The 26,160-nt window shown below is 37.1% G+C and overlaps 1 protein-coding gene and 1 non-coding gene across 2 annotated transcripts; both read left to right on the plus strand.

The window, feature by feature from the left end:
- Positions 1-4,707: 4,707 nt before the first annotated feature.
- On the plus strand, positions 4,708-25,975 carry LOC100816957 (uncharacterized). Its single transcript, XM_014763074.3, has 14 exons — positions 4,708-4,880; positions 4,978-5,065; positions 6,135-6,237; positions 6,606-6,690; positions 7,336-7,422; positions 8,267-8,649; positions 19,420-19,501; positions 19,591-19,767; positions 19,868-19,921; positions 22,598-22,687; positions 22,777-22,845; positions 23,415-23,461; positions 23,862-24,575; positions 25,557-25,975. Exons 1-14 carry the CDS (start codon positions 4,752-4,754, stop codon positions 25,930-25,932), a joined length of 2,484 nt encoding a protein of 827 aa, XP_014618560.1. The 5' UTR covers positions 4,708-4,751; the 3' UTR covers positions 25,933-25,975.
- Positions 6,291-6,518, plus strand: MIR10188 (microRNA MIR10188). Its single transcript, NR_161644.1, has one exon. It is a non-coding gene; the product is annotated as a microRNA MIR10188 (primary transcript).
- Positions 25,976-26,160: the final 185 nt, after the last annotated feature.

Here is a 26,160-nt window from a genome sequence, read left to right on the forward strand (position 1 = left end):
ATAAGTTTTTATAGTTGGAGTTAAAATAGTAATATACCTCTTTTTCATATTATTACCTAAATTATTTATGTATTTATTTTAGTATCTGAAATTTGAAATTTTTTATTTTTGATACTTGTCGTTAGTCTCACTTGATTGAGTGATAACATGATAAACAAGATGTTATATCATATAAAAATTTAAACATATTTTTTATATTTTGTAATATATATCTTTTTCATATTATTATCTAAATTATATTTTTATTTTATTTTAGTATCCAACATTTGACTTTTTTTGTTTTTGATATTTATTGTTAGTCTCACTTTGACAATAATGATATAATATTTTTTTTGTCACATCATGACCGAATGAAATGAGACTAATAACAATCGACAAATACCTAAAACAAAAAAAATCAAATGTCAATTACCAAAATAAAAAAATAATTTAGGTAATAATATTAAAAAAAAGTATATTACAAGTGTAAACAAATATTCAAGACATATATATATATATAAATTACATTAGATTTTCCCCTCTAATAAAAGCACATTAATTTTTCAATAATATCTAATTTCAATTATAACGAAAATATCAAATTATTAATTTTAATGTTTTCTATTTTAAATATAATTTGTCTTTCAAAATAATATAAAATCTTTCTCATACATAATTTTTTATTCATGTATCACTTGACATCAAATTTGATTCAAATATCTATGATATATGATTAAAATGTTGTTGTAACAATAGTTTATGGCAAACCGAAAAAATTACTGGCTGAGTCGCGGACAATGTCGCTTTCTTTTAGACGTTTCGTGGCACTGTCAAAAATTGTGCAAACAGACGATCACACACGAAGTCTCCAGGATAAAACAGCCCAGATCACTGTATAAGATTCCCACTGCACTGAGAGAACCTTTTCTAGAATTACACCCTCTTGTATGACTTGAAAAGTCACTCTAAAGCCACCCGAAAATATGACTTGAAAAGTCACTCTAACAGCCAACCGAAAATATGACTTGAAAAGTCACTCTAATAGCCAACTGAAAAATATGACTTGAAAAGTCACTATTATAGTCAACCAAAAATATGACTTAGAAAGTCACTCTTATAGCCAACCGAAAAATATGACTTAAAAAGACACTCTTATAGCCAACCGAAAATATGACTTAAAAAGTTACTATTATAGCCAACCAAAATTTTAGAGCAACAGAAAGAAAGAGGGAGGAGTTTGCCGAAAATGCATCGGCTGAAATATGGGAGGGAGAAAGAAAAGTTGAGGAAATACTTCTCAAGTGGGGCAAGCAAAAATGAAAAAATGAGTTCTCTATATATAGGGAGTGAAACACTATTCAAGTGTTTATCCTGAGTGATGTGAGACTTGACGCCTTTTTTTTTTCTTTTTTTTCAAACTTTCATCCACATTCTACTTTGTTCTAACAATCCCCCACTTGAAATTTGAAAAGAAGATTTTTGAGGATTTCATAAAATTGTGCATAAACAAAGGTGTCATACAACTTGAACCTTTGCATAATGAGTAAGATTCAGATTTTACTAGAGTGACTCGAAGTCTTGAACTCTATCTCCGACATCAAACCACACACAACCTTTTCATAGGTGTATTCTATAAAGCTCGTGCGTTAAAGGCCATGCACGTTTATCCTGGTATAGTGAACGCTTTAGAAATTTTTGCCCAAAATTTCATATGAAGCGGCCCTTACTTCAACATTCACATAAGTGAGTCTATCAAGAGTACTCTTGTAGCCTAGGTACTCCACTCAACGTAGAGTATAGATCTCATTAAGAATTATGAATTTTTTTCATAACTCATCCTCTTATTACTTCAGGAATCATGCTGTTTTCACTTATAACAACATGTTCATCTCATATCACTTCATAACTTGTTATTACCCATTGAACCTAGTTCTTGGGATCTCCAGTCATTTAGGTCGGGTTACCATCATGAATGATCATCGTAGTAAAGGCAATAGTCCCATTCTTTTAGCAGTGTAATGGACTTTCTCCCTAGCTAATCCTTTCGTCAAAGGATCTGCTAAATTATCATCAGTGCGTACGTGATCCACTCTAACAGCTCTTGTTGAGAGTAATTCTCTAACAGTGTTGTGCTTTCGACGTATCTGTCGTTTCTTCCATTGTAATAACGGTTCTCAATTTTTGCAATAGCCACGGTACTATCGCAATGGATCAACACAACTGATATCGGTCTTTCCCATAAAGGAATCTCTGCAAGTAAGCTTCTCATCCAACTTGCTTCCTCACTAGCAGTTGCTAGTGCTATCATCTCAGATTCCATAGTGGACTGAGCTAAGATAGTCTGTTTCTTTGACTTCCAAGAAACAGCCCCACCAGCTATGCTAAATATATAGCCGCTAGTTGCTTTGGAATCATCTGAAAGAGTGTTCCAATCTGCATCGTTGTATCCTTCAAGTACAGTGGAAAACCTTTTATAATGTAATCCAAGGTTTATGATTCTTTTAAGGTACCTCATTACCCTTTCAATAGCGTGTCAGTGCTCCATACTAGGTCTACTGGTAAACCTGCATAATAATCCCACAACATAGGCTATGTCGGGTCTAGTACAATCAGTGGTATACCTAAGGCTGCCAATGATACTTGCGTACTCAGTTTGTCGTATACCTTCACCAGTGTTCTTAAACAGTTTTACACTTGGATCATATGGTGTACTAGCAGGTTTACAGTCAAAGTAGTCATATTTCTTTAAGATCTTCTCAATGTAGTGAGATTGATCCAGAGAAATTCCCTCTTTTAACCTAGTAATCTTAATACCAAGGATTACACTTGCTTCTCCGAGGTCTTTCATATCAAAGTTGTTACACAACAATGATCACTGTATAAGATTCCCACTGCACCGAGGGAACCTTTTCTAGAATTACACCCTCTTGTATGACTTGAAAAGCCACTCTAAAGCCACCTGAAAATATGACTTGAAAAGTCACTCTAACAGCCAACCGAAAATATGACTTGAAAAGTCACTCTTATAGCCAACCGAAAATATGACTTAAAAAGAGGGAAAAGTTTGCCGGAAATGTATCGGTTAAAATATGGGAGGGAGAAAGAAAAGTTAAGGAAATGCTTCTCAACTGGGGCAAGTAAAAATGAAAAAATGAGTTCTATATATAGGGAGTGAAACACTATTCAAGTGTTTATCCTGAGCGATGTGGGACTTGTCGCTTTTTTTTTTCTTTCTTTTTTTTTTTCAAACTTTCATCCACATTTTAGTTTGTTCTAACAAATGTACTGACACTTAATCATTTAGATGCATTATTAAATTTATATTGTTTCATTTGTTCACTTAATTTTCTTTTTAATATTTTAATTGAACGATAAATTAACGAATTCCTTAAAAGTGGGTTTAATAAAATAATACATGAGTTTTTTTAGTTAAAATTATTTTTTATCCAATTTTTATATGTAAATTTATTTCGTTTATCAAAACTTCTAGAGTTTAAGAATGCAAAAAAAAAGAATGTAAAATTAAAGTTTATAGCTATATTGAAAAATAAGTATATTTAATTATCTTCAATTTTTATAATTAATGACTAAATTCATATCTAAGTAATATGTTAGTTATTCTTCTTCAGTACTAAATTGAGTTCCTTATTGTGAAAAATTTAGCTAATTTTATATTTTTTTAGCAATGGAAGAAATTAATAAATTTTTTAATATTTTGTATGCATACATAAAATTATCTGGATGAACCTGAGAATCCCTTTACTCCATAATTTACTCATGCATCACACGGGTTCACGTTAAATAAATAAAATTAGTCACGTGAAATAGGAACGTTATGCCTAGTCTTTTTTCTTTTAACATAAGGATTTAGTGTAATCATAGAGCCTATATGATAGTCAGGATATGATAAAATAGGATAAAATATGAGAGAGCAAGATATAAGAACATAATAAGAAAATGATAAATTATAATCCTATGGTATCAAATATTTATACGTTTCCTTTTTATGGATTTAATTACTTAATCCCTGTCAATATATAATTATTTGCTTTTTAGTCCTTTAAGAACCCTAACTATGGATTCCATGCGTTTCTGTTTTCTCCTTCCTTCGTTTCTGCTGGGAAGCGAATGTCAGTTTCTATCTCCGCCGACACAACAACTCTGGCTTAGTGCTCTCCGTCTCCGACCTCCGACCTCCGACCTCGTATTTCCCGAACAGGTTAGCGCTATTAACATCAAGATGATACTTATTTTTATTGTTTTTGAAATAAGGCGAAATCTGTTTTGAAAAGAAAAAAAACCAACTCAACCATTTTAACCCAACACATTTTGATTTTGAAAATGCATTTTAAAGTGAAAACCGTACACTCGCAATACCCCGAACAAGTAATTATAAAAAAGTTTAACTATTTATTTAGTTGTAATTTTTAAATTTATCCCTTTTAATATGAATAGTTAATAATTTTTTTTTAATTTATAAAATTTATATTTTAATTTCAAAAAGATCCTTTTCGTTAAATTGTTTTAACTTCATTAATTAAAAAATTTTAACGATAGAAATTTTTTAAAAATAAAAATAAAAATTTTAGATTAAAAAAATTTACTTATAAATTATATAAGAATTAAAAGAGATAAATTTAAAAATTATAAATAATAAATGATTAATTAAACTTTATAAAAAGTTCAAAGACAAAAAAAGTAAATCGTATTTTATTCTTTTGAACCGGTTCCCTCACTCAGGCATTCATCTTCACTGGTCTAAAAAACACAGAATGGCGCGTCCCGGTCCCTGTCCGTTACACCCTGCGCTGCTTTTGGGCTCACCGTCTTTTCCCAACGCCATTGCTTGGTCTGACGACAACCTCATTGCCGTTGCTTCCGGTCACCTCGTTACCATTCTGGTACCAAATCCATGCCTTCACACCAATTTAAAATACATGCTATTCACTTTTTTTTTTGTTAGATAAGTTTGTTTATTTGGTTTTTCTTCTTTTTCAGAGACCGGACTTGCCTATTGGTGCGCCGCGAGGCGTGATTAAAGTCTCCCCGAGTGAGCCTCTTCCCATAGGGTTTGTAGAAAGAAAAGGTACTGTCATTACTGCAACCTTGTAAATTTTGAAGATTACTTGTTAATAGTAGTCATTAGTCTTTTACTACGGCTACTAAGTGCATTAGTGATTTCTATGAGCTATTTTATGTGTCCCATCTACAGTAGGAGTGTATGTGTGTGCTGTGTTTGTTACGTGTTGGACACCTGTTAGGAAGTCCCACATCATCTGCCTCGATACTTGGGATACACCTTATATATCTGTTGGATAAGTTCACTTAGGTTTTAAGCTGAGATTTAACATGGTATTAGAACCTATAACCCATCTTGATTCTTGGCTATTCTATTAGGCTAGCTTGGTCTGGCTGGGATGAGGGGGGTTTTTAGGAAGTCCCGTGTGTCTTAGTTCTTGGGATGCAACTTGTATATTTCTTGGGCAACTTCACTTAGTGTCAATTGGTTTTAAGCTGAAATCTAACACACCTAGTGATATGAATTAAAATATACAAGTGGAGGTACCCTTCACTTCATGAGTTAGTTTTTGAGGTTGAGTTAGGTCTAAGATCAAATTCTAAGATGGTATCAAAACCCTCGAGGTTTTTGAGATGTCTAGTTCTCAGTTTGAGCTTTGTGTTGAAAATTCCACATTGACTAGTGATATGACTCAAAATAATGTATATAAGTGGGTTCAACTTCAACCCTCACCTCATGAACTAGGTTTTGAGGTTGAGTTAGGTCCAAGTTTAAATTATAAATGGTATGAAAGGATATTCTAGTGGTTGTTATTGGGCCTGTTGTGACACCCATTATTGATCATCTATAGATACTTAGTCCTACAAACTTCATGCTTGAGATGCCCAATCTTCCGTGTGAGGGTTGTTTGTTGGACATTCCACGTTGACTAATTATATGCCAAAATAGTACATATAAGTGGGGAGCCACCCTCATTTTATGAGTTAAATTTTGGGGTTGAGTTAGGTCCAAACCCAAATTCTAAGATTATGTGACATTATTAGTATGAATCTTGTGCTTATAGTTAAAAATTTCATGTGATAATGTTGAATAGTGTTAACATGACTTTTATGTGTTGGAATTGAGATGTGCACAGATTTACTCTCTGGATGCCTCCTGCCGATGGCTTTGTATCGGGATGATAAGCCTGTTGTCCGATCAATATCATGGTCTCCGCTTGGCATGGCTGCAAATTCAGGGTATAAATTTTAGTTTTCCTAAATTCAGGGCTTGGCTTCTAGAAGTAAATTATTACACCAGGCAGTCCTAATCTGCAAAATCAGATATTCAAACCCAGATTCACCATTTCATGTGTTTTTTCTTCCACCATTTTGTTGTAGTAAGACTCTATGTACCTCCTAGAACTAGAAGGCAACGATAGAGGGAGTAGGGGTTGTGTTGTGGCTAGGTAAGACTATCTTTGAAATGGTGATTCTAGGTTTTGAATCTCTGATTTTGCAGATAAGGACTACCTGGTGTCATAGTTTACTTCTAGCAGCATCACAGTTTGTTCATTCATGAAAAATGTTTTTTTTTTTTATGAATTTAAAGATTTAATTTGCTACAGGTGCTTGATAGCTGTTTGCAACTCTGAAGGACATGTGAAGATTTATCGTCCACCTTTTTGTGATTACTGTGCTGAATGGATTGAGGTATGTGTGGTGGAAGTGGTTAATACTGCAGAGTTGTGATTGATGCCATCAACAAACTTGATTTTGAAACTGTAAACTATTGGATTCAACTATGATACTTTGGATAGGACTAAAACTACATATGGCTCTATATATTAAATCTATAGTACATAGATGACAATTATATAGAGCCAACATTGGAATAGGACCTATGCGGCTTATTGTGACACTTTTGACATGTGCTTGGGAAAGTATGTAATAGTTGTGACATGTTAATAGGGGAGGCAATATATTCTGATATGGGCATGGAAAAACTATGTAAGCATATAACTGGTTTTTGTGTAAATTGTTTTCATCATTCACTGGTATAATCGTGTATTAATGAGAAATTATCAATATTTCTTTACAAATATTGCGAATTTATTTAAATTATGTCATTTTTAAAAAAAATTAATGTTGTATTTATGCTGTATTGTTTGTATCTTGAATTTTTAAGAATTTATGATATTCTGTATTTGTGTCGTATCATTCCTATGTTGTATTATGTATTTGGGCTTCGTTCTATTTCCCATGTATGGATTTGTGCAGTAAAAAGAAATGAATATTTTTAATATTATATGCGTACATTGTTGTAAGTAAATATGCCATTCTTCGTATTCTGTTCAGGTGGTGGACATAACTAAAAGGTTGTATGACTATTTTCAATGTACTGAGTTTCGAGGTACGAGGTTTGCTTCATTGGATGTATCTGATGTAAGTTATCTTATTCATCCATGTTCTTGGCTTTGATTGGTTTTCTTTTTGTAAATATCCTTCGGGTGAATTAGTTAGCAAGACAGGTCATGCTTGTGATCTGTTTCCTCTTTATTCCTTATTTATCAACGTCTGACATCATCCATTAGATGCTCGTAGAAAAGCCAAGATAAGCTTATAGCATGTAAAAGACTGTTTTAAGGGACACATGTGAAGTGTGCATGAACTAGTTTTATATTACTTATATTATTTATGTACCTAGTTTAATGTGCATATATACAAGCATCTGCATATTATATTTGTGCATAAATTTTGTTTCTCCCTTATAGGCAATTAAGTTTATCACTGTTTCAATGTTTGTGCAATGGCATTTACTGGATCCGGAGATTTTAATGACGGACTTTTATTGCCATCAAATTGTGAGCATGAAAATGCTTGCTCTAGCCCCTAACCTAAGGCAAATGCTAAATAGTGTGCTAAAGGCATGGGTTAAGGAAACAAAAATAGAAATATTTTATCGAAAAATAGAGTTTTTCAATGCTTGGTTCTTTATGTAATTGGAGGTATTTACTTCTTAATCAGTGCCCTTAGGGCGCTTGTTAGCAAACCCTTTTTTAAAGTAACAAAATTGCTTTGTTGTTTCTTTCTTAAGAAAAAAAACCACTGCACTTGGTGTAAACTATGCTTTATTTGTTTATCTGTAGTTAGTTATCTTTACAGCATTTTCTCATGCAAATCAGGTGTTAAGTTCTACTGGAAACAATTCATTAAAGAACCATCTAAAAATCCCTATGATTTGTGTTTATTTGATTGTTAAGTGACTAATATTGTATTGTTCCTTCAGAAAAATTCATCAGATCAAACGGATTCTATGTATGAAGAAAATGGGAAACTGTTAAGTGCTGATCAATATGCTTCTCGTAGTGCAATGCTGTGTTCACTTGTTGTTTCATGGTCTCCCTTGCTGCGTTTAGCATCTGAATTGTATCCAGTTTGTGATTCTGTTAGTCTGCTTGCTGTTGGCGGGAAGTCTGGTAAAATTTCTTTATGGAGATTTCACCCACCAGAATGTTATACCATTGAGGACAGAGAAGTCCCAACTACTGTGAAGTTTGTTGGTCTTCTTCAGGCGCACAATTCATGGGTTACAACTATAAGTTGGCTGTTGTTTGCTTTTGATTCTTCGAATCCTCAAATTTTATTAGCTTCTGGAAGCTCTGATGGGAGGTGAGTTAAGTATACTTCTGCAAATGTGTTATATCTGTGGTCAATCTGTTTTCATTGTTTTATCGTGTTAAGCTACTGATTTACACATATAGATCTTGTGCCCGATTTTTTATTTGTGCTTTATCTGCATCATTGTAGTAAGGATTGGAATGCACTCAATGATGCCCAAATTTTTTTATCTCATTTACCACTCAGTCAAGTGATCTATTTATAATAGGAATAATGAATAACTACTATTTTCAAGAGAACAACTTCCTAAGATACAATGAACTCAGCTTAACACAATTACTAAGCTACTTTAAAAAGTAATAATAAAAAATGCTCTTATTTCTAACACTCCCCCTCAAGCTGGAGAATAGTTTTTTTTCCATTCCCAGCTTGCATATATTATTTCAAAGTCTGAATTGCAATCCTTTGGTAAGAATTTCTGCTAGTTGACCTCGTGAAGGTACATATGGTGTGCAAATCCAACCACAATCAAGCATTATGTACTCAGATAAACACAATAACTGAGCTACTTGGAAAGTAATAATCATTAAATGCTCCATTTCCAGCAATCTAATCAAAATTCATCTGGTTTCTCCTTATCTATATAATTATCACTTTGATATTAGCAATATTGATATTACTAGACAGGAAAAGGTACTTTCAAAAATTGATATGATAATATGTTAATTGCAACTATTTCTGGTCTTTTGATATTAGTGTTCAATAACCTGTTCTTGGGACACATGAATGTTAACATTTATATCCTACATATATTGCATGCTATGAAACTTGTCTCGTTAACTTGAAACTGAAAATATGTCTTTCATTCTTGCCATTCATCCATTATAACTGTTCAAGCATTCTAAATCTCTTAGTTGTCTCACGAAAATAGATATTCATGCTTTGATTTTAATGCTTCTTAAAGGAAGAAGCTAAACATGTCCTTTATTACGTAAGGGTATGGAAAGATTATATGATGTTTGATTAATCAACTAATTTTTTTTTTTTTTTGCTCAGCAAAAATATATACTTTGTATTAGATGAGTACCAGAGGTACAAAATTACAGTTAGAGATGCCAAGGTCATGGTTCCAGATCAGACTTGGTAGTCTAGATAGGAACCAAATCTTTTTTTTTTTGGAAGGCACAAAATATATATATATTAATAATGTGATCAAAGTAGTACAAGTGGTACTGAAAAACAGATATACAAGCACCTCTGGTGCTGCCCTCCAAAAAAACCCCAAGCTAACCCAATAAAAAGGCAAGCCGACTTAGATTAACCAAAGGATTCCAATATATTGGAAGACCAGTGGTTAAAACTAATGTCGAAGCCTTTCTCTTTAGATTTAAGCCAAGACCAAAGAAGGTACAAGGCCTCATCCATGACTTTATATGGATCAAAAGGTTTTTCTTGAAATATCAAAAGATTCCTGTGTTGCCATATAGTACTAGTTAGGGCAACCCACCAAGCCCTCCATCTACTCTGATTTATGTTTGCCCCAAAACCATCACAAAATTGAGCAAAATGATGTAATGGGGAGGCGGAAAGAGGTCCTACAGCCTTGATCCATCCCATTGATTCCCACCACAGCTTTGTTGTCCTTTCACAGTTAAAAAAGAGATGCCCCACTTCCTCCTGCCCTTGGCCACATAGAGGGCACTCAGCATCTTGAATATCCACATTTCTCCTTAAAAGATTCCTTTTAGTGGGGAGCCTGTCTTTAAGAAGTCTCCAAATGAAAATTGCTGCCCTTGGGGGTATGTTCAGATTCCATATTAACTTGGAAATGCCTGCTTGTGAGCCAGAATCATTAGACTTCAACATTAGATTGTAGGCTGACTTGGTGGAGTACACTCCATTAGGTTCAGCTTTCCACACCATAATATCCTTTACATGTCTCTGAATGCATATGGAAGTGATGTCTTCCATAAAACTCACTGCCACATCAAGTTCATGATCAAATAGATTTCTCCTCCACTTCAGATCCCATCTCCAATTATTCTGATCAAAATTACCCATCATGGAAATAAGGCTGTGCTGCTGACTGCTTATGTTGAAGAGTTGATTATATTGCTGTTTGAGAGTGCTTTCCCCTACCCATCTGTCAGTCCAGAAATTAATTCTATCACCACAACCTATCTTTCAAACCATATTTTGATGAAATATGCTGTGCTGAGACTGGTGATAAATCTTTCTCAGATCTTTCCACCAGTTGGAAAAACCTCTTTTTTCTCTTCCAAGCTGGAACTCTTTCCATCCACCGTATTTGGAATTAATAATTCTGGCCCATAGCTGTTGATGGTCAGAAGCCAAAGCCCAAATCCATTTGCCCAGCAGAGCTTCATTGAATTTAGCAATATCTTTAATCCCTAATCCCCCTTCAGCCTTAGGAAGACAGACCTCTTCCCATTTGACCCACGGTATTTTCTTATGCTCCATATCTCCACCCCACAGAAAATTCCTTTGAAGAGTCACCAATCTATGAACCACCTTTTGAGGTATCTTGAAGAAAGAAAGCAGATAAATTGGTAATGCGTTGAGAACAGAATTTATAAGAGTCACCTTCCCTGCCATAGATATGTTCTTATGGGCCCATTTGGATAGCTTTGATTGACATTTGTTGATCAGAGGCTCCCATACCAGTGCACTTGATGGTTTAGCCCCAATTGGAATACCTAGATAAGAGAAAGGGGTTTCTAATTGCCTGCAGTTCAAAAGCTGAGCTGCCTCATTTGTCCAGCTAACCATCCCTCCAAATATCCCAAACTGACTTTTGGCATAGTTGATCTTTAACCCCGAAGCCAGCTCAAAGGCTCTCAGCATGGCCTTCAAAACTAGAACATTCTCCCAATGAGCTTCTCCTACAAAAACCGTGTCATCAGCATATTGTAAAATATTAATGGGCTCCTTTTTCTTTCCAACCAAGTAGCTTCTATACAGATTTTTCTGCACTGCCTCCCTCATCAAACCTGTGATACCTTCTCCTATTATGTTAAAAAGCAAAGGGGCTAATGGATCTCCTTGCCTCAAGCCCCTGGAAGGGACAAACTCCTTTGTGGGACTGCCATTGACTAAAACTGATATGGTTGCTGTTGTGAGACAAGCAGAAATCCATTGTCTCCACTTTGGGCAGAAACCCATTCTCTGCAACATATAGTCTAGAAACGACCATGAGACTGAATCGTAAGCTTTTTCGAAATCCACCTTGAAGATCATCACTGGCTTCCTATATCTGCAAGCTTCCTCTATCACCTCATTAAGAATTAAAACCCCATGCAGGATGTGTCGTTCTTTAATAAAAGCTGTCTGTCTCTCATCAATAAGAGCAGATATAACAAGCCTCAATCTATTTGCTAGCAACTTGGCTATGACCTTGTACATACAACCAATCAAGGAGATTGGTCTGTAATCATCAAAAGACTGAGGGTGATGAATTTTGGGAATTAGAGCCAGGAAAGAAGCATTGCTGCCCTTAGGGAAGCAGCCATGCACATGAAACTCATTCACGAATCTTCTGAAGTCAGCTTTTACCACCTCCCAAAATTCTTTTAAAAAATTGAAATTAAATCCGTCTGGTCCAGGGCATTTTTCCCCACCACAACTCCACACTGCCTCTTTGATTTCCTGGTCTGAGAAAGGAGCAGACAGAATATCCCTCTGCCTCTGATTGATAGATGGAAATTGATCTCCATCAAGGGTAGGTCTGAACTTATGCATTTCAGAAAATCTATTTTGGAAATATTTCACAGCTTCATTCTTGACTACAAAAGGATCCTGAACCCATACATCACCAATGAGAACTCCTTGCATACTATTATAGTTTCTTCTGAAATTTATGGCTTTATGGAAATAAGCTGAATTGCAATCCCCTTGTTTCAACCATTTTTCTCTGGATTTCTGTCTTAAGAGGGATTCAAAAGCATTTGAGGCCTCCCACAGTTGCTGTTGTAACTCTCTCCTGTTCCTGATATCTTCCTCGGATAGATTTCTAAAGGAAGCAATGTCTTCCACTTCATTGAGCTTTTGCTGAATTTTCTGGATTCCTTTTTCATTAATGAAACCATATTCTTTACTCCACTGCCTAATGACCTCCTTTAGATGCCTCAGCTTGTTTTTTAACACAATACCCCCCCAACCCCCCTGCTGGGCATTACACCAAGTCTCCTTCACTAGTTTATGATAACCTTTCTGATTAATCCACCAATCAGCAACCTTAAATGGCTTAGGACCCCAATCCACCATCTTGGTCTGCAGAATGGTTGGGCAGTGATCAGAAAGGTCCCTCGGAAGGACATGTTGGCAGCTATCAGGCCAGGTAGATAGCCACTGGTCAGAAACCAGGAACCTATCAAGCCTACTCTTCACACTACCATTGGGTCTGATCCATGTGAAGGTACTCCCAGCACTCTTAACCTCCTGAATCTCCATATCTTGGATCCATTGGTTAAAATCTGAAATACCCATGTGAAACCTAACCAAATCTTGGAAAGCAGGATTACATATTTTGTAATTACAGTAAAGAGAGACCCTCCACTAACAAGTGAAACCTAAACTGAGATTGCTGGACCAATGATTAAAGCTGGTCCCAAAATCCTTTTCTAGATTGTGAAGCCATGTCCAAAGTAGAAAAACTGCGTCGTCCATGATTTTGTTGGCGTTGAAAGTAGCATTGGAGAAGAGTATTGCATTCCGCTGTTGCCATATGGTCCAAGTCAAAGCTAACCACCAGCTCTTCCACCTATTAACCATCACACCCTTAGGCAGCACATTAATAAATTGGAGGAAATGATGCTTTGGGATTTGCGGGAAAGGACCCACAATTTTTACCCAAGACATCGATTCCCACCATAAAGGTGAGATTTTACAGCAGTGAAAAAACAGGTGGCCTGCATCTTCTTCAAAACTGTTACAGAAACAGCACCTCGAGTCATTTACTTTCACTTGACGTCTGTGAAGGTTTGCTCTTGTGGGTAAACAATCCCTAAGAAGCCTCCAGGCAAACACTAATACTTTACTTGGTGCCTTTATCTTCCACAATTCTTCATGAGCCTTGTCCACTGTCCCTTCATGTAGAAACTCCCTCATCGTGTCATAAGCGCTTTTTGCAGAATAATGACCACTAGAATCTGCCTCCCACACCCACGCGTCTTCTCTTTGAGGATAAATCTGCATACTGTCCACATCATTCAGAAATGAGATTGCCATACCTACCTCGTTATCAAACAGCGGTCTCCTCCAAGAGAACTCCCATTCCCACCCCGAATCCTTGCACACCCTCATCTGCTGAACATTATGATTTTGCTGATTAGAAATGAGGTACAGCCGTGGATATTTAGCTGCTAGTGCTCCTCCTCCCCCCATCCAATCATCCTCCCAAAATTTAATTCTATCGCCACGACCCACCTTCCACACTATGCTCCTTGCCAAAGCCTCCCCATGATCCGGATGATGTAGGGCCAGCTTTAAATCTTTCCACCAAGTAGATTCTTTATTATTCCTAGATGCCTCGTGCAAGCTCCTCCACCCTCCATACTTGGACTCCAATACTCTAACCCATAGGGCGCCTTGTTGCTGAAATAAATTCCACTTCCATTTTGCAAGCAATGCAATGTTGAAAGTGTTCACATCCTTGATTCCTAGCCCTCCTTTTTCTTTTGGGCGGCACACTGTGTCCCATTTTACCCAAGCTATCTTGTTATGATCCTCAGCGCCTCCCCATAGGAATTGTCTCTGTAAACGAACCAGCTTATTCACCACCACTTTGGGAACCCTGAAAAATGAAAAGAAATATATAGGAATGGATGTTAAGACAGATTTTATGAGAGTCACTCTCCCCCCAAAAGAGATGTATCTTTGCTTCCATCTCGCTAATTTTCTCTCACACTTAGTAAGTAGAGGATCCCACGTAGTGCTCCTTCTTGGATTTGCACCAATAGGAATGCCAAGGTAGGTAAAAGGAAAGGACAGCAAGCCACAGTTGAGATAATTTGCTGCTTCAAGTTTCCACTGCTCAGTCATTCCAAATGCGCCGAATTTGCTTTTTGCGAAATTAATTTTAAGACCCGAGACAAGTTCAAAAGCCCTCAATATTGCTTTGATTGCTTTTACGTTCAACATAGTAGCCTCCCCAAAAAATATTGTGTCATCTGCGTACTGAAGGATGCTGACGTCCACATTATTTGAGCCCACTTTGAATCCCCTATACAGATTTCTTCCCATAGCTGCCTTTAGTAACCCATTTAAAGCCTCAGCCACAATGTTAAATAACAAGGGTGCTAATGGATCCCCATGCCGTAAACCTCTTTGCGGGGTGAACTCATATGAGGGACTACCATTCACCAGAACTGAGATAGAGGCAGATTTTAAGCAACCTCGATCCACTTAATCCATTTGAGGCCAAAACCCATTCTTCTCTGCATATACAATAGGAAATCCCATGCCACTGAGTCGTAAGCCTTCTCATAATCAACTTTAAACACAATGCATGGTTTCTGGCCTTTTTTTGCTTCATCAACAACCTCATTTGCTATAACCGCACTGTGTAGTAAGTGCCTACTTTCGATGAAAGCAGTTTGTCTTTCGTCGATGATCAGAGGCAACACCTTCTTCAGGCGGTTGGCCAGAATCTTTGCCACTATCTTGTAGATGCAACCTATAAGTGAGATAGGTCTGAAATCATTCAAGGATTGTGGTTCTGGCACCTTAGGAATGAGGGCTATAAATGATGCATTGCAACCCTTTGGGAAACTTCCATTTGTGTAAAATTCATCCAGGAATCTGAGTATGTCAGGTCTAATTAGATACCAGAACCTTTTGATGAACTTGAAATTAAGACCATCTGGGCCTGGACTTTTTTCGCCCCCGCATTCCCACACTGCCCTCCTTACCTCCTCTTCCTTGAAACGCTCCTCCAACATATCATTTTGATGGCTTTCTATGGTCTGAAAAGGTATATCATCCAACCGTGGTCTGACTTGATCTGGTTCTTGAAATCTTCGCATGAAAAATGATCTGACTTCCTCTTTGACTCTTGATGGCTCTTCGATCCAAGATCCATTCACCATCACTCCTTTTAAGCAATTGTTTCTGCGTCTGGCATTCATTACCAAATGAAAATATCTAGTGTTACAATCCCCTTCCCTAATCCATTTAGACCTTGCCTTCTGTCTGAGTAAAGACTCATGTGATTGAGCTGCACTCCATAAGTCTTCCTGAAGGTGCTTTCTGGTTTCTATTTCAGTGGGGGTTAGAGGTCTATTTGCTGCTTCTGCCTCCAACATGTTCAAATCTTCCTCAATTTTCTTGAATTTCTTGAAGGTGTCCCCAAATTGTTCCTTATTCCATACCTTTAGCCTTTGCTTCAGTCTTTTAATTTTTTCTTTCAACACATACCCACCCCAACCACTTTGCTGAGTACCATTCCATGATTCTTCTACCACCTTCCTGAATGATAAGTCCGATAGCCAGCAATCAAGGATCCTAAAAGGTTTAGGACCCCAATCAACAAATTTAGATGTGAGCATAATTGGACAGTGGTCAGGAAAATTTCTGTTCAAGGTTTGCTGGGAACTTGCAGGCCATTTGGTGAGCCATTCGGGGGACACCAGGAATCTGTCCAACTTACTCCTAGCGGTACCATTCGGCCTAAACCAAGTGAACTGATTACCCACCCATGGTACTTCCTGGACCTCCAAGTCTCCAATCCACTCATTAAACTCATTTATGTGGCTTTCTCCCCAACCCCTAATGCAATTGCCCACTCTTTCTGACACCAATCTGATATTATTAAAATCACCCAGGATACACCAAAGCCCCCCTTGATTCTGAATTTTCAGCTGTTTAATATTTTCCCATAGGACTCTTTTTGCTGAATATCACACGGTGAGTATACTGTAATGATATGAATTGGTTGTGTCTCCTGGTGCCATTTCCCTATCAGCATTATGAAGCCTTGCCCTATGACCTTCCTTTCTAACTTGAAGCTGTTTTCACTCCATAGGCATAGAATTCCACCTGCTGAATTCGTTGCTTGTTGTGCTTCCCAACTAACGTCGGAATCCCCCCACAAAGCTTGGCACATGGATTTATTTATAACTTCCTTTTTTGTCTCTTGTAAGCATATCATATCTATTTTTTGTTTATTGACCAGTCTTCTAATTGCTGGCCACTTGAGCCCCCTTCCCAACCCTCTAACATTGAATGTGATTATATTCATTGTGAAACTCTCCTGCATCCCAATCTGTGTGCTTCTTCTCGATCTCTTGTCTCCATGTCCATTATTTTTGTTGCAGGATCCCCTTGCGAAGACCCACTGGTAACCCCCAATGACTTTACCAACTCCCACATATTTGCTGCCTCCTGCATGTTAGAGGGAAGAAAATCTGTCTCTGCATGTTGAATTTGTGTTGGTCTAATGTCGTTGTTCTTGGTGCTTACAAGTTGTTCGGGCCCATGGTTGTCTTCAACACCCTCCACTGGCTGAGATGAGGTTTGATTATTTGGCTCTGGATCCATTTCATCAATTAAATTCAATCCATGTGTAAGGCCCGAAATAGATTTCCTTTTGGAACTCCTTTTACGTGAATAGACTTGCCATTTGGTTGCTGGTGGGCTTAGGTTCTGTTTTGGGTGAGTAACATGGGGGGTGTGGATAGCGTGATCCAGCCCATCAGCAAAATCCCCTTCCTGATCACATGACCCATTTGAATTTGAAATATGAGTCTCCAAAGTCTCATGCTGCCTTTCCTCTTCAAGCTTTCCTCTTCCAGACTCCAAAACATCCTTTGCGTCAGAGGTTGGAATCCCAGTTGTGCCTGCAGTGCCCTTTTCATGAAAGTCTCCTTGTCGCTCACATGCAAGGTAGGTAACGACAGAATCCAATGGGCAAGTACCGCTGTTTGATGGCTGCCCGTTGACCGTTGGAGAGTTTGCACAGCGGATAATAGCTTTATCCTTTGGGGGAACGTTCTTTTTTTGTCTGCTGGATAAAGAAGCTCCGACGGGATTCTGGGTTCCAGGAAGGGAAGCTTGATCGCCGACCGTCGTCGTGACCGCAGTGGGAGCTCCGTCCATCATGTCTTCATGGAGACCCTGCCCTTGCATGCGAAAGTCAGGGCTCGCCGTCGAGGTAAAGCTATATGGGTTCTGCCCCTCGGCGTTTGGCTCTACCGCCGTGACCTCCACCTCCTTGCCGGCCATCCACTCAATGTTGCTGATCCCGTTTAGCGTTCCGACTTCACTGTCGTCAGATTCTACTTCTTCAGATGAGCCGTAGACACTTCCCTTCCGGCCATAGCAATTGTCAAAGCTGTTACCATTTTCTTCCACAACATGCACAGTATACACCTCCCCATGTATATGCACGTTGACTGCATGTTGTATGTATGGCTGCCGCGGTGTTTTGACGAGAACCCGAACCCTATCCATCCTTCTAACCAACTCGACGGCGTCGTCGACGTCCACCATGTCTCCTATTGCGGCCACTATCTTTCTGATCTGGTGCGGGTCCCAAGCCGTGAGTGGTAATCCCCAGCAGTAAACCCATGTCAGCCTGTATCCTAGGCGCAGCTTAGGGCTCCATTTCTCCAAAGAATGGAAAGGAGTAGATCCTCCCTCTGTTTCCTCCTGCATCATCAGCTCTGCACCTTCGTCGGAGAGGCCCTGCAACAAGACCATGTCGGCACCCATGTATTTTGGCGATATGTCGGCACTGATATCCCAGTATAGGTCATCTTCTATCCTGTCAAACATAGCCAGATTTTTCAATCTTCCCACCCACGCCTCTTTGGCCCTCTTCATCAACGGTTCTGGGATATCTAGGTACACTGAAGACCACGATGTACCATTATGGCCGCTGGCATTACCTGCGATTCTCCTTAATCCTGGACCAGTGTTATTTCTCGCTACTACCTCCGCATACGACCCATGGTGTGTGGTCGATATAGGCTGTACATAGCGAGGTATTGCTTCTTCTTTGTGCACGTCCTGCCTCACCTTGTTCGTGACCGAGATTGGCTTCACAACTTTGTTTCTTCCAAATTTTGGAATATTTACGTGCATCTTGAGACCGCCAAACACGATGTTATCTAGTGTCCACTCCAACTTCTGTGCGTTCTCGACACCTTCAAATCTAACAAAACCGAACCTCCTACCATGCTTGTTTCTGTTCTTAGCAATAAAGATTTCCCTTACGGCACCAAACACTTTGAAGTGGTACCATAGTTCTTCCTCCGTCGTGTCGTCAGGGAATCGGGTAAAGTAGAACGATGTTATGTTTTTTCTGCTCCTCCAATTAGCTCTACCATAGCTCTGTCCTTGCCCTTGCCTGTTCCCGGCATGTCTACGATGAGGATCCTCTCTCACCTTCTCACTGTTACGCTCTTTGGTTTGGGTCCTATGCTTAACTCTTACCCACCCATTCTCACCTTCTCTCGAGCTCTCTTGGTCTCTCCCACTCTCTTGCTCTCTCTCAGTCTCTCTCTCTCTCTCTCTCTCTCACTCTCTCTCATGCTCTCTCTCATAACAAGATTGATGTGATTAATCAACTAAATCACTCATGGTTTACCCTATGTATGCTTAGAAGATCAGATGCTGTAGACTAATCCCTAGAAAAGTTCACTTTCAAACTTTTGACCTTGATATCATTCATTCAAGAATCTCACATTGGCAAATTACAGTGCATTTCCCTCATACTCCTAATTGGATTGACTTTTTGTAGTGTATTACATTTTGTGCCTAATATCTTAGTTTAGCTGAATGTATCATGTATGTTCTTTGCAGTGTGAAGATTTGGTTGGCTGACAATGACAAATTGCTGAAATCATCAAAAGTGGATCAAACTTCCTTCTCATTATTGAAGGAGGTACTTGCTATGTGTATTTTCTGCATCACTTTTCGTTTCTCACTCTTTATTGTGAATAATTCCTTTATGCAACTTTCATTCCAAAATAGGTTATAACTGTCAATGCTGTCCCAGTTTCTGTACTTTCAGTAACCACGCATGTTCAATACCCTTCCAAGATGCTTTTAGCCACGGGCAAAGTTTCTGGTTCATTTGAAATATGGCTATGTGACATATCTTCTAGGGAATTTGATAAGCTTGGCTCATATAATGCACATGATTTAGTTGTAAGTTTTTTTTCCCTCTTTATTTTTACTTTTTTGGGCAATAGTTGGAAAAAAAGGCCATATTCCTATGCTGATTTCTGCATTTTTTTTATTTCTCAAGGTTACAGGTTTGACCTGGGCATTCGGTGGAAGATTTTTGTACAGCTGTAGCCAGGTTATAATCTTTTCCTTAGGTGATTTGACCATTTTCCTATCAAAGTATGATTGGATTTAACTACATGGCAAAAAAGAAAATCAGTTATGCGGACATAAATATGTTGCATAGTCCTTACCAAGTTTCCTCACCATTTGTATCTTCTTTTTTATTTTCTACCAGTTACATTCTTGATTTTCATTTCCATGGTTAAACTTGATTTGTTAATTGTCTTGATTATGGATTCCAGCTAGGTCCTTGCTGATTAGAAATTAGAAAGATAAAAGGAAAGGGGGTGGTAGAAATACAGAAAAAGTTTTGAGAGAATTTGGAAAGTTACTTAATTTTTGATTTTGTATTTCTGAACTGATTCCTAAGGTATCTGACTACATAAGTTCCACATATAGCTACAGAGACATTTGTCAGATTTGTAAGTGTCTGAAGTCTGTACAACAAATTCCAGAACCTTAGAAGTTAGATGTAAGTGTCTGAAGTCTGTTACAACTAACTGTGGTTAACTAAAACAGCTTTACGAGTGTCATTATGCATAACATGAGCTACACAAAGCTCTTCAACATCATGTAAGATATACTCCATAATTGCCCCCTCAAACTCAGGTTGGGTGAACAAGTGCAAGCTTGTCAAACACTATTTGTTTCTCCTGAAGGGACAACAAACGGCAAAGGAGTTAGAGCTTTAGTAGTAAGAATATTTGCATATTAGTCTGGAGATGGATCATGGTACACTAACATGCTTTTATTTAGTACCTTTCTGCACATAAAAAGTGCCCAATTTTTTATGCTTTGTCCTGGAGTGAGGAACAAGATTGTGCAAGAGACTGTACTAAGGTTGTCACAGTAGATCTTTGGAGTCTGAAAAAACTCAGAAGAGATTGAATCCATAGGATTTCAGCTTCAGTACTCAGCCTCAGTGCTGGACTGGGCCACTAAGTTCTGTTTCCTGGGCCACCACAAAATTAAATTGGGGTCAAGATATATACGACATCTTATCATTCATCTATATATGAGGCCTAGTTAGCATCACAAAATGCAATAAGAGGTGGCTGTTGAGCAGGAATAATTTGAATTAGTGTTAACCGTTCCGTTGTCTCAGTATTCTCTTCACTGTTTTTGAGTGTTTGTCCAATATCTGGGACAAAAACTGACCTGCTTTGTTCACTGCAAAGCTAATTTCTAGTCTAGTGATAGTGGCATACTGTAGTGTCCCCACTAGGGACCTGTATAAAGTTGGGTCTTCCAACATAACTGGACCCAAAACAGGACAGTTTGTTGTTGCCCACCGTAGGGGTAAAGATGCCTTTTGCCTGTCATCTTGGCTTCCACCAGTAAGTCTTGGATATACTTGGATTGGAATAGAAGGAGGGAGCCATCGTGGAGATGCTGAACCTCAATCCCAAGGAAATAGTTTCGAGAATCCACACACTTGTCCCTTGTGAGAGATGGAGTAACCTAGGAAGACACATCCATTTTATTTGGATTATAAGGTCCAAGTCTGAGAAATGGAAATCAAGTGCAGCCAAAACACCTTTAAAAATGTGTAATTAGGATATTGATTATAAAGTTTGAAATATGGGGATTGTGATTGAAGGGCAGAAGAGGGCAGTCTGTTAATAAAATTTCAGTGAGAATTGAGAAAGGCATGGTACTGAAACTGCAAGGGAAGCTTAGCATGAGCCAGGAGTAGGATACCTGTTTCTACTATAATTATGTGTTTCCTTTTTACTGACTCATTTTGAAGATGAGTGTAGGGACAATTGAGTCTGTACAATTTCCAAAATTGAACGGAATGGGACAAAACTCCCCACCCCAATCTGTTTGAATGGCCCGAGTTTAGTGTTAAACTACAATTCAACTGTAGATTTAAACTAAGAAATTAGTTGGAGTGTGTCAGATTTGTGTTTTCAAAAGATAAATTTGCATGTGAAAAAATAATAGTAGCCACTAGATGACTCAATGGTGCTCCCCATAAAATCAGTGAAGACTAGTTCAAGAGGAGCACTATAAACAGTAGTTGAAGCAGTAGAGGGCGGTGTGCCTTACCAAAACAATATGAAGAACAACAATCATTCGAAGTTTTATTAGGTATTGTCATGTTACAAGTTTTGAGAGTTCTCCATAAGGCATCATGATGGGAATGACCTAATATATAATGCCATACGGTATACATGCTTACTTTTCTAGAATTTTAAACTCTCAACTTTTCTAGATCAGAGCAGGATTTCTCAATAGAGGAGGATAGACTATTAGAGCAAATTATGTAAAATGATAAATTATACCAGATTTCGGTTCCAAGAATACCTAATGTCTTGGGACTAATCTGAAATGTAGTTTGTAATTCTAGTACCACTGGTACTCAATTAATAGAATATTATTTTTGCAGAAAAAAAAATGGTTTCAACTGGTTAGTTTTCATAATGAAGCAAAAATTTGGCATCAAGAATGGCTAGTTTTATGTTTAACTTAACTGGAGAGTTTTAAAGCAAGAATAGATAATTAGATTATGCATTAAACTTTTTACAGTCTAAAATACAATAATACATTCAGCAAGATGTTGCATGTCCCTCTTTCATTTTTTTTTGTATGGTTGCCAAGATATCTTTTAATTTTTATTGGTGCTTTTGATGTGCATTGATTAGATGTATTTATGATGGATGAATTGTTGTTTAAATGTTGATAGGATAATTTAGTGCGGAGCTGGATTTTGCATGAGAATCGTCTTGATGAAGTAACTCTCGTTTCTGATATGCCTCGTGACAGTTCAATCTGCGTATGTTATTACTATCCTTTTTAGTTTCTATCTCCTTTTCAGTATGATCTTTGTTTTTTTCCTACTATATCATGTTTTTTTCCTTGCAGATTTCAAGAGAGGCATTTGATTCATGTTTTGGTGTTGCAGTGTCCCCTGGAAATCTTGTCATTGCTACTGTATGATATTTTCTTTCCATTTTAGCTTTTGCATTTGTATATCAATCCTTGAAATATTCATATACTTTAATGCATCAAAATGATGTGGTTCTTAAATACCCAGATATTATGTATTAGAATGCCACATATGTCTAGTAAACTAAAGAAAGGGATAAATTCACAAAGTTTGTCAGTAGTAACTTATTATTTATTCCTTTATTCTGTGTAGCTAATAGGTGACTTTGTAGTTCACCATTGATTCCTTAACCCTACTTAAGAGAGAGCCTACAATTTATGTTAATCTTAAGTTCCAACCTGCTAAATATGCTTAACTTTTTTCAAAGAAGCATTATGTTGAATGGGTTGATTGATAATTGACTAAATAACAAGAAGTGGTGCAGGAGAAACAAATATGTTGCCATTAGCAATTTCATTTTCAGTTTTAATATCTTTATTTATTATTTATTTTGCTCGGTTTAATCAGTGCTTTGCTGGCTGTTAGCTACGTATACTCACATGAAATTCTTGTCCTTGCTTTTGCTTTGACCATATATTATCTAATTTCTGATTATTATTGCTTGTTATTGCAGGTTCATTGTCTTGATGTTGAGAAACTGAATCGAATGTATGAAGGAAGGTATAAACATGATTTTCAAGTTATCATTTTCTTGCCTTCTTTTCTGGTTGAGTATGTGGTGAGACAGAGTGAGAGGGGGGCTCAGGGATAAATGCATGTTTTTCCTAGTTAATTATAATTTGGCACCAATTGAAAGTATAATTATACAAAATTGCAACTCAAGTCATCCAGTCCAAAGTAGGAAAAGGATGCCAATGGATAGAAATCTTGAATATTTTTTACAATGGTTGTGCTGCCATTTGACCTTGGAAGTTGAAACAAGGAACATTTGTAACTTAATGTTTATACTATTAAGCTTCTGTAATTATCTTTTGTACCCATTGTCTTTTACTAAATATAGGTTTCTTGAAAGAAATATTACAAATGTGAAAATTTGACATTCTTCTTGAACTTTGGACAGGATTCTGAGGGCAGCTATTGAATACTTTTGGATTGGTGGACTACAAGTGGATGTTCAGCTGAAATCTCCCTTTTCATGTTACATTGAAGGAAATTCCAGTTATGTGGAGAAAGAATTAACTTATTGGGGAACCAATATCATATGGTCTTTAAACCAATATCAATGTCATGATAAGCCTCTGGTTCTCTGGGATATAATTGCAGCATTATCAGCATTCAAGGATAACAATTTAAAATATGCAGAACATTTACTTATTGAGTGGATCTCATCATCTTTTCTACAATTAGATATGGACCTTTCTCCTGAAAAAGTTTTATCATTCTTCTCTTCAAGCTTGTCAGACATTCCTTCTCGACTACTACACTTGCTCAATATAATCTGTAGACGTGTAATGTTGGCAGAGCTGGATGCTGATCAAATAACTGGAATATACAAAAAGTTTCAAAAGCTGGAAGAGGTAAGTCCTGCCATGGAAAAACAAATTACTAAGTGGACAAAACTTCTTCTAAACAGTGAAAGAGAGCTCCGTGAAAGGCTTGTGGGCTTTAGTTTTTCTGCTTTCCAAACTAGCATGTCCAATCCAGAAACAAATTTCAAATCTGGTTGTTGGTATCCTGTTGGACTAGCACAGATGGAACAATGGATTGCTTTAGATCAGGAACATATACATGACCAGTTAAAAGTCATTGCATCAGAAGCTAAGCATGAGAAAAGGTACTTTTTAGATTTTAGATATTTTAGATATTGTTTCTTTTTCCTATATGTCTTACAGTATAATTATTTATTTTTCATAGCTTTGCTTATGCACATGAACTTTTTTTGTCCTAGAATTGAGGATAACCAGATGTAAATCTGACTAACATACATTAGTACTGTTTCTTTTTCCTATGTTATACTGCATAATTTATTTTTTATAGCTTTGTTTATGCACACAAACTTTTTTTGTCCTGGAATTGAGGATGACGAGATGTCAAACTGAGTAACATAGATTAGTATTTTCATCCAAAAGGTGGAGATACACAATCTAGTTGTACTATGGAATCCACCCACCATAAAACTTGAAAGAAAGTAATTCTCAAAATTGTAGAATAGCTTGGTGGAATATTAACACGATACCGAAACCAAATGGTATCCTTTCCAGATTCATATTACTCACCAATAAGAGTAGTCCATTGCAGCTCATTCCCATTCCTTTCTTTTGGTTTCAGTGACATTTGTTTGCCTGAATTAAAAATTATTTGCTCTTTGTGCTCATAACAAAATAAGAATTTTGTAGTAATTATTGAAGCAAAATTTTGGGGAAGGGGCCCATGATAAATTTGGGACAAAAATTGCAAAAAGAATTCTTGATAAAAAATTCAAATCTGAAGTGGTAACACTGCTGGGTTTTGATGTTAAATTAATGAGTAACCAACTAACCATTTATTAACATAGTTATTAATTTGAGAGGTTAATTATTCATATATTATTTTTTTTAACTTTTCCTTTTGTTTTTTGTGCACATCTTATCCTTAATGTTAACTAGTAAGTTCTTGTTCAGAAATAATTTCCTACAGCAGTACAAAACTGTGTAGTGTTTACATAATTTTCCCCACTTACAACCATAAACTTGTTACCAAGCTTGTAAAATAGTCATACTATTTTGTGGATTTGGTTCAGAACTTCAAATGTGCTTACAGTATTGTGTTTGTGCAGATTTCTGAGCAGTAGATGTTCAGCAGTGGAGACATGTAGTTTTTGTTCAGCATCTGTTCCATTTGAATCCCCTGAATTTGGTTTCTGCCAAGGTGAAAATTCTACTGGTGATGTTAAGAATCACAGGTTATTGAGATGTGTTGTTAGTATGCAGGTTTGCCCCACTACTCCCCTATGGTATTGTGTCTGTTGCCATAGGTCAGGGTTTAGATTGGCACCAGAACCACTTTTTAGAATGTCTTCATTTCATATAGATTCAGACTCTTCCACTAAATCCTCCACTCAAGCAGTATCCTCAAAACCATTCTGTCCCTTTTGTGGGATACTGCTACGGAGAAAACAACCAGATTTTCTACTTTCCCCTACTCCTGTATAAGAATATTTAATAATTATTTTTATATAAGTAGTTTATTTTGGTTGAGAGGTTGTCATGCTTTAATCTCAAATGCATATTTCAGTTTAAATCTGGTTGTTTGGAATCTGATTGGTTATGATCAATAATCATATTTTCTTCAAAAGCTCTTGGGAAGGTAACAAATAAAAAAAAATGCAATTATTTCCCATAAATTAAATAATCCAATACCCTAATTGTAATTTTTCAATG

This window comes from Glycine max, chromosome 10, assembly GCF_000004515.6.
Source record: "Glycine max cultivar Williams 82 chromosome 10, Glycine_max_v4.0, whole genome shotgun sequence".
Classification (NCBI taxonomy): domain Eukaryota; kingdom Viridiplantae; phylum Streptophyta; class Magnoliopsida; order Fabales; family Fabaceae; genus Glycine; species Glycine max.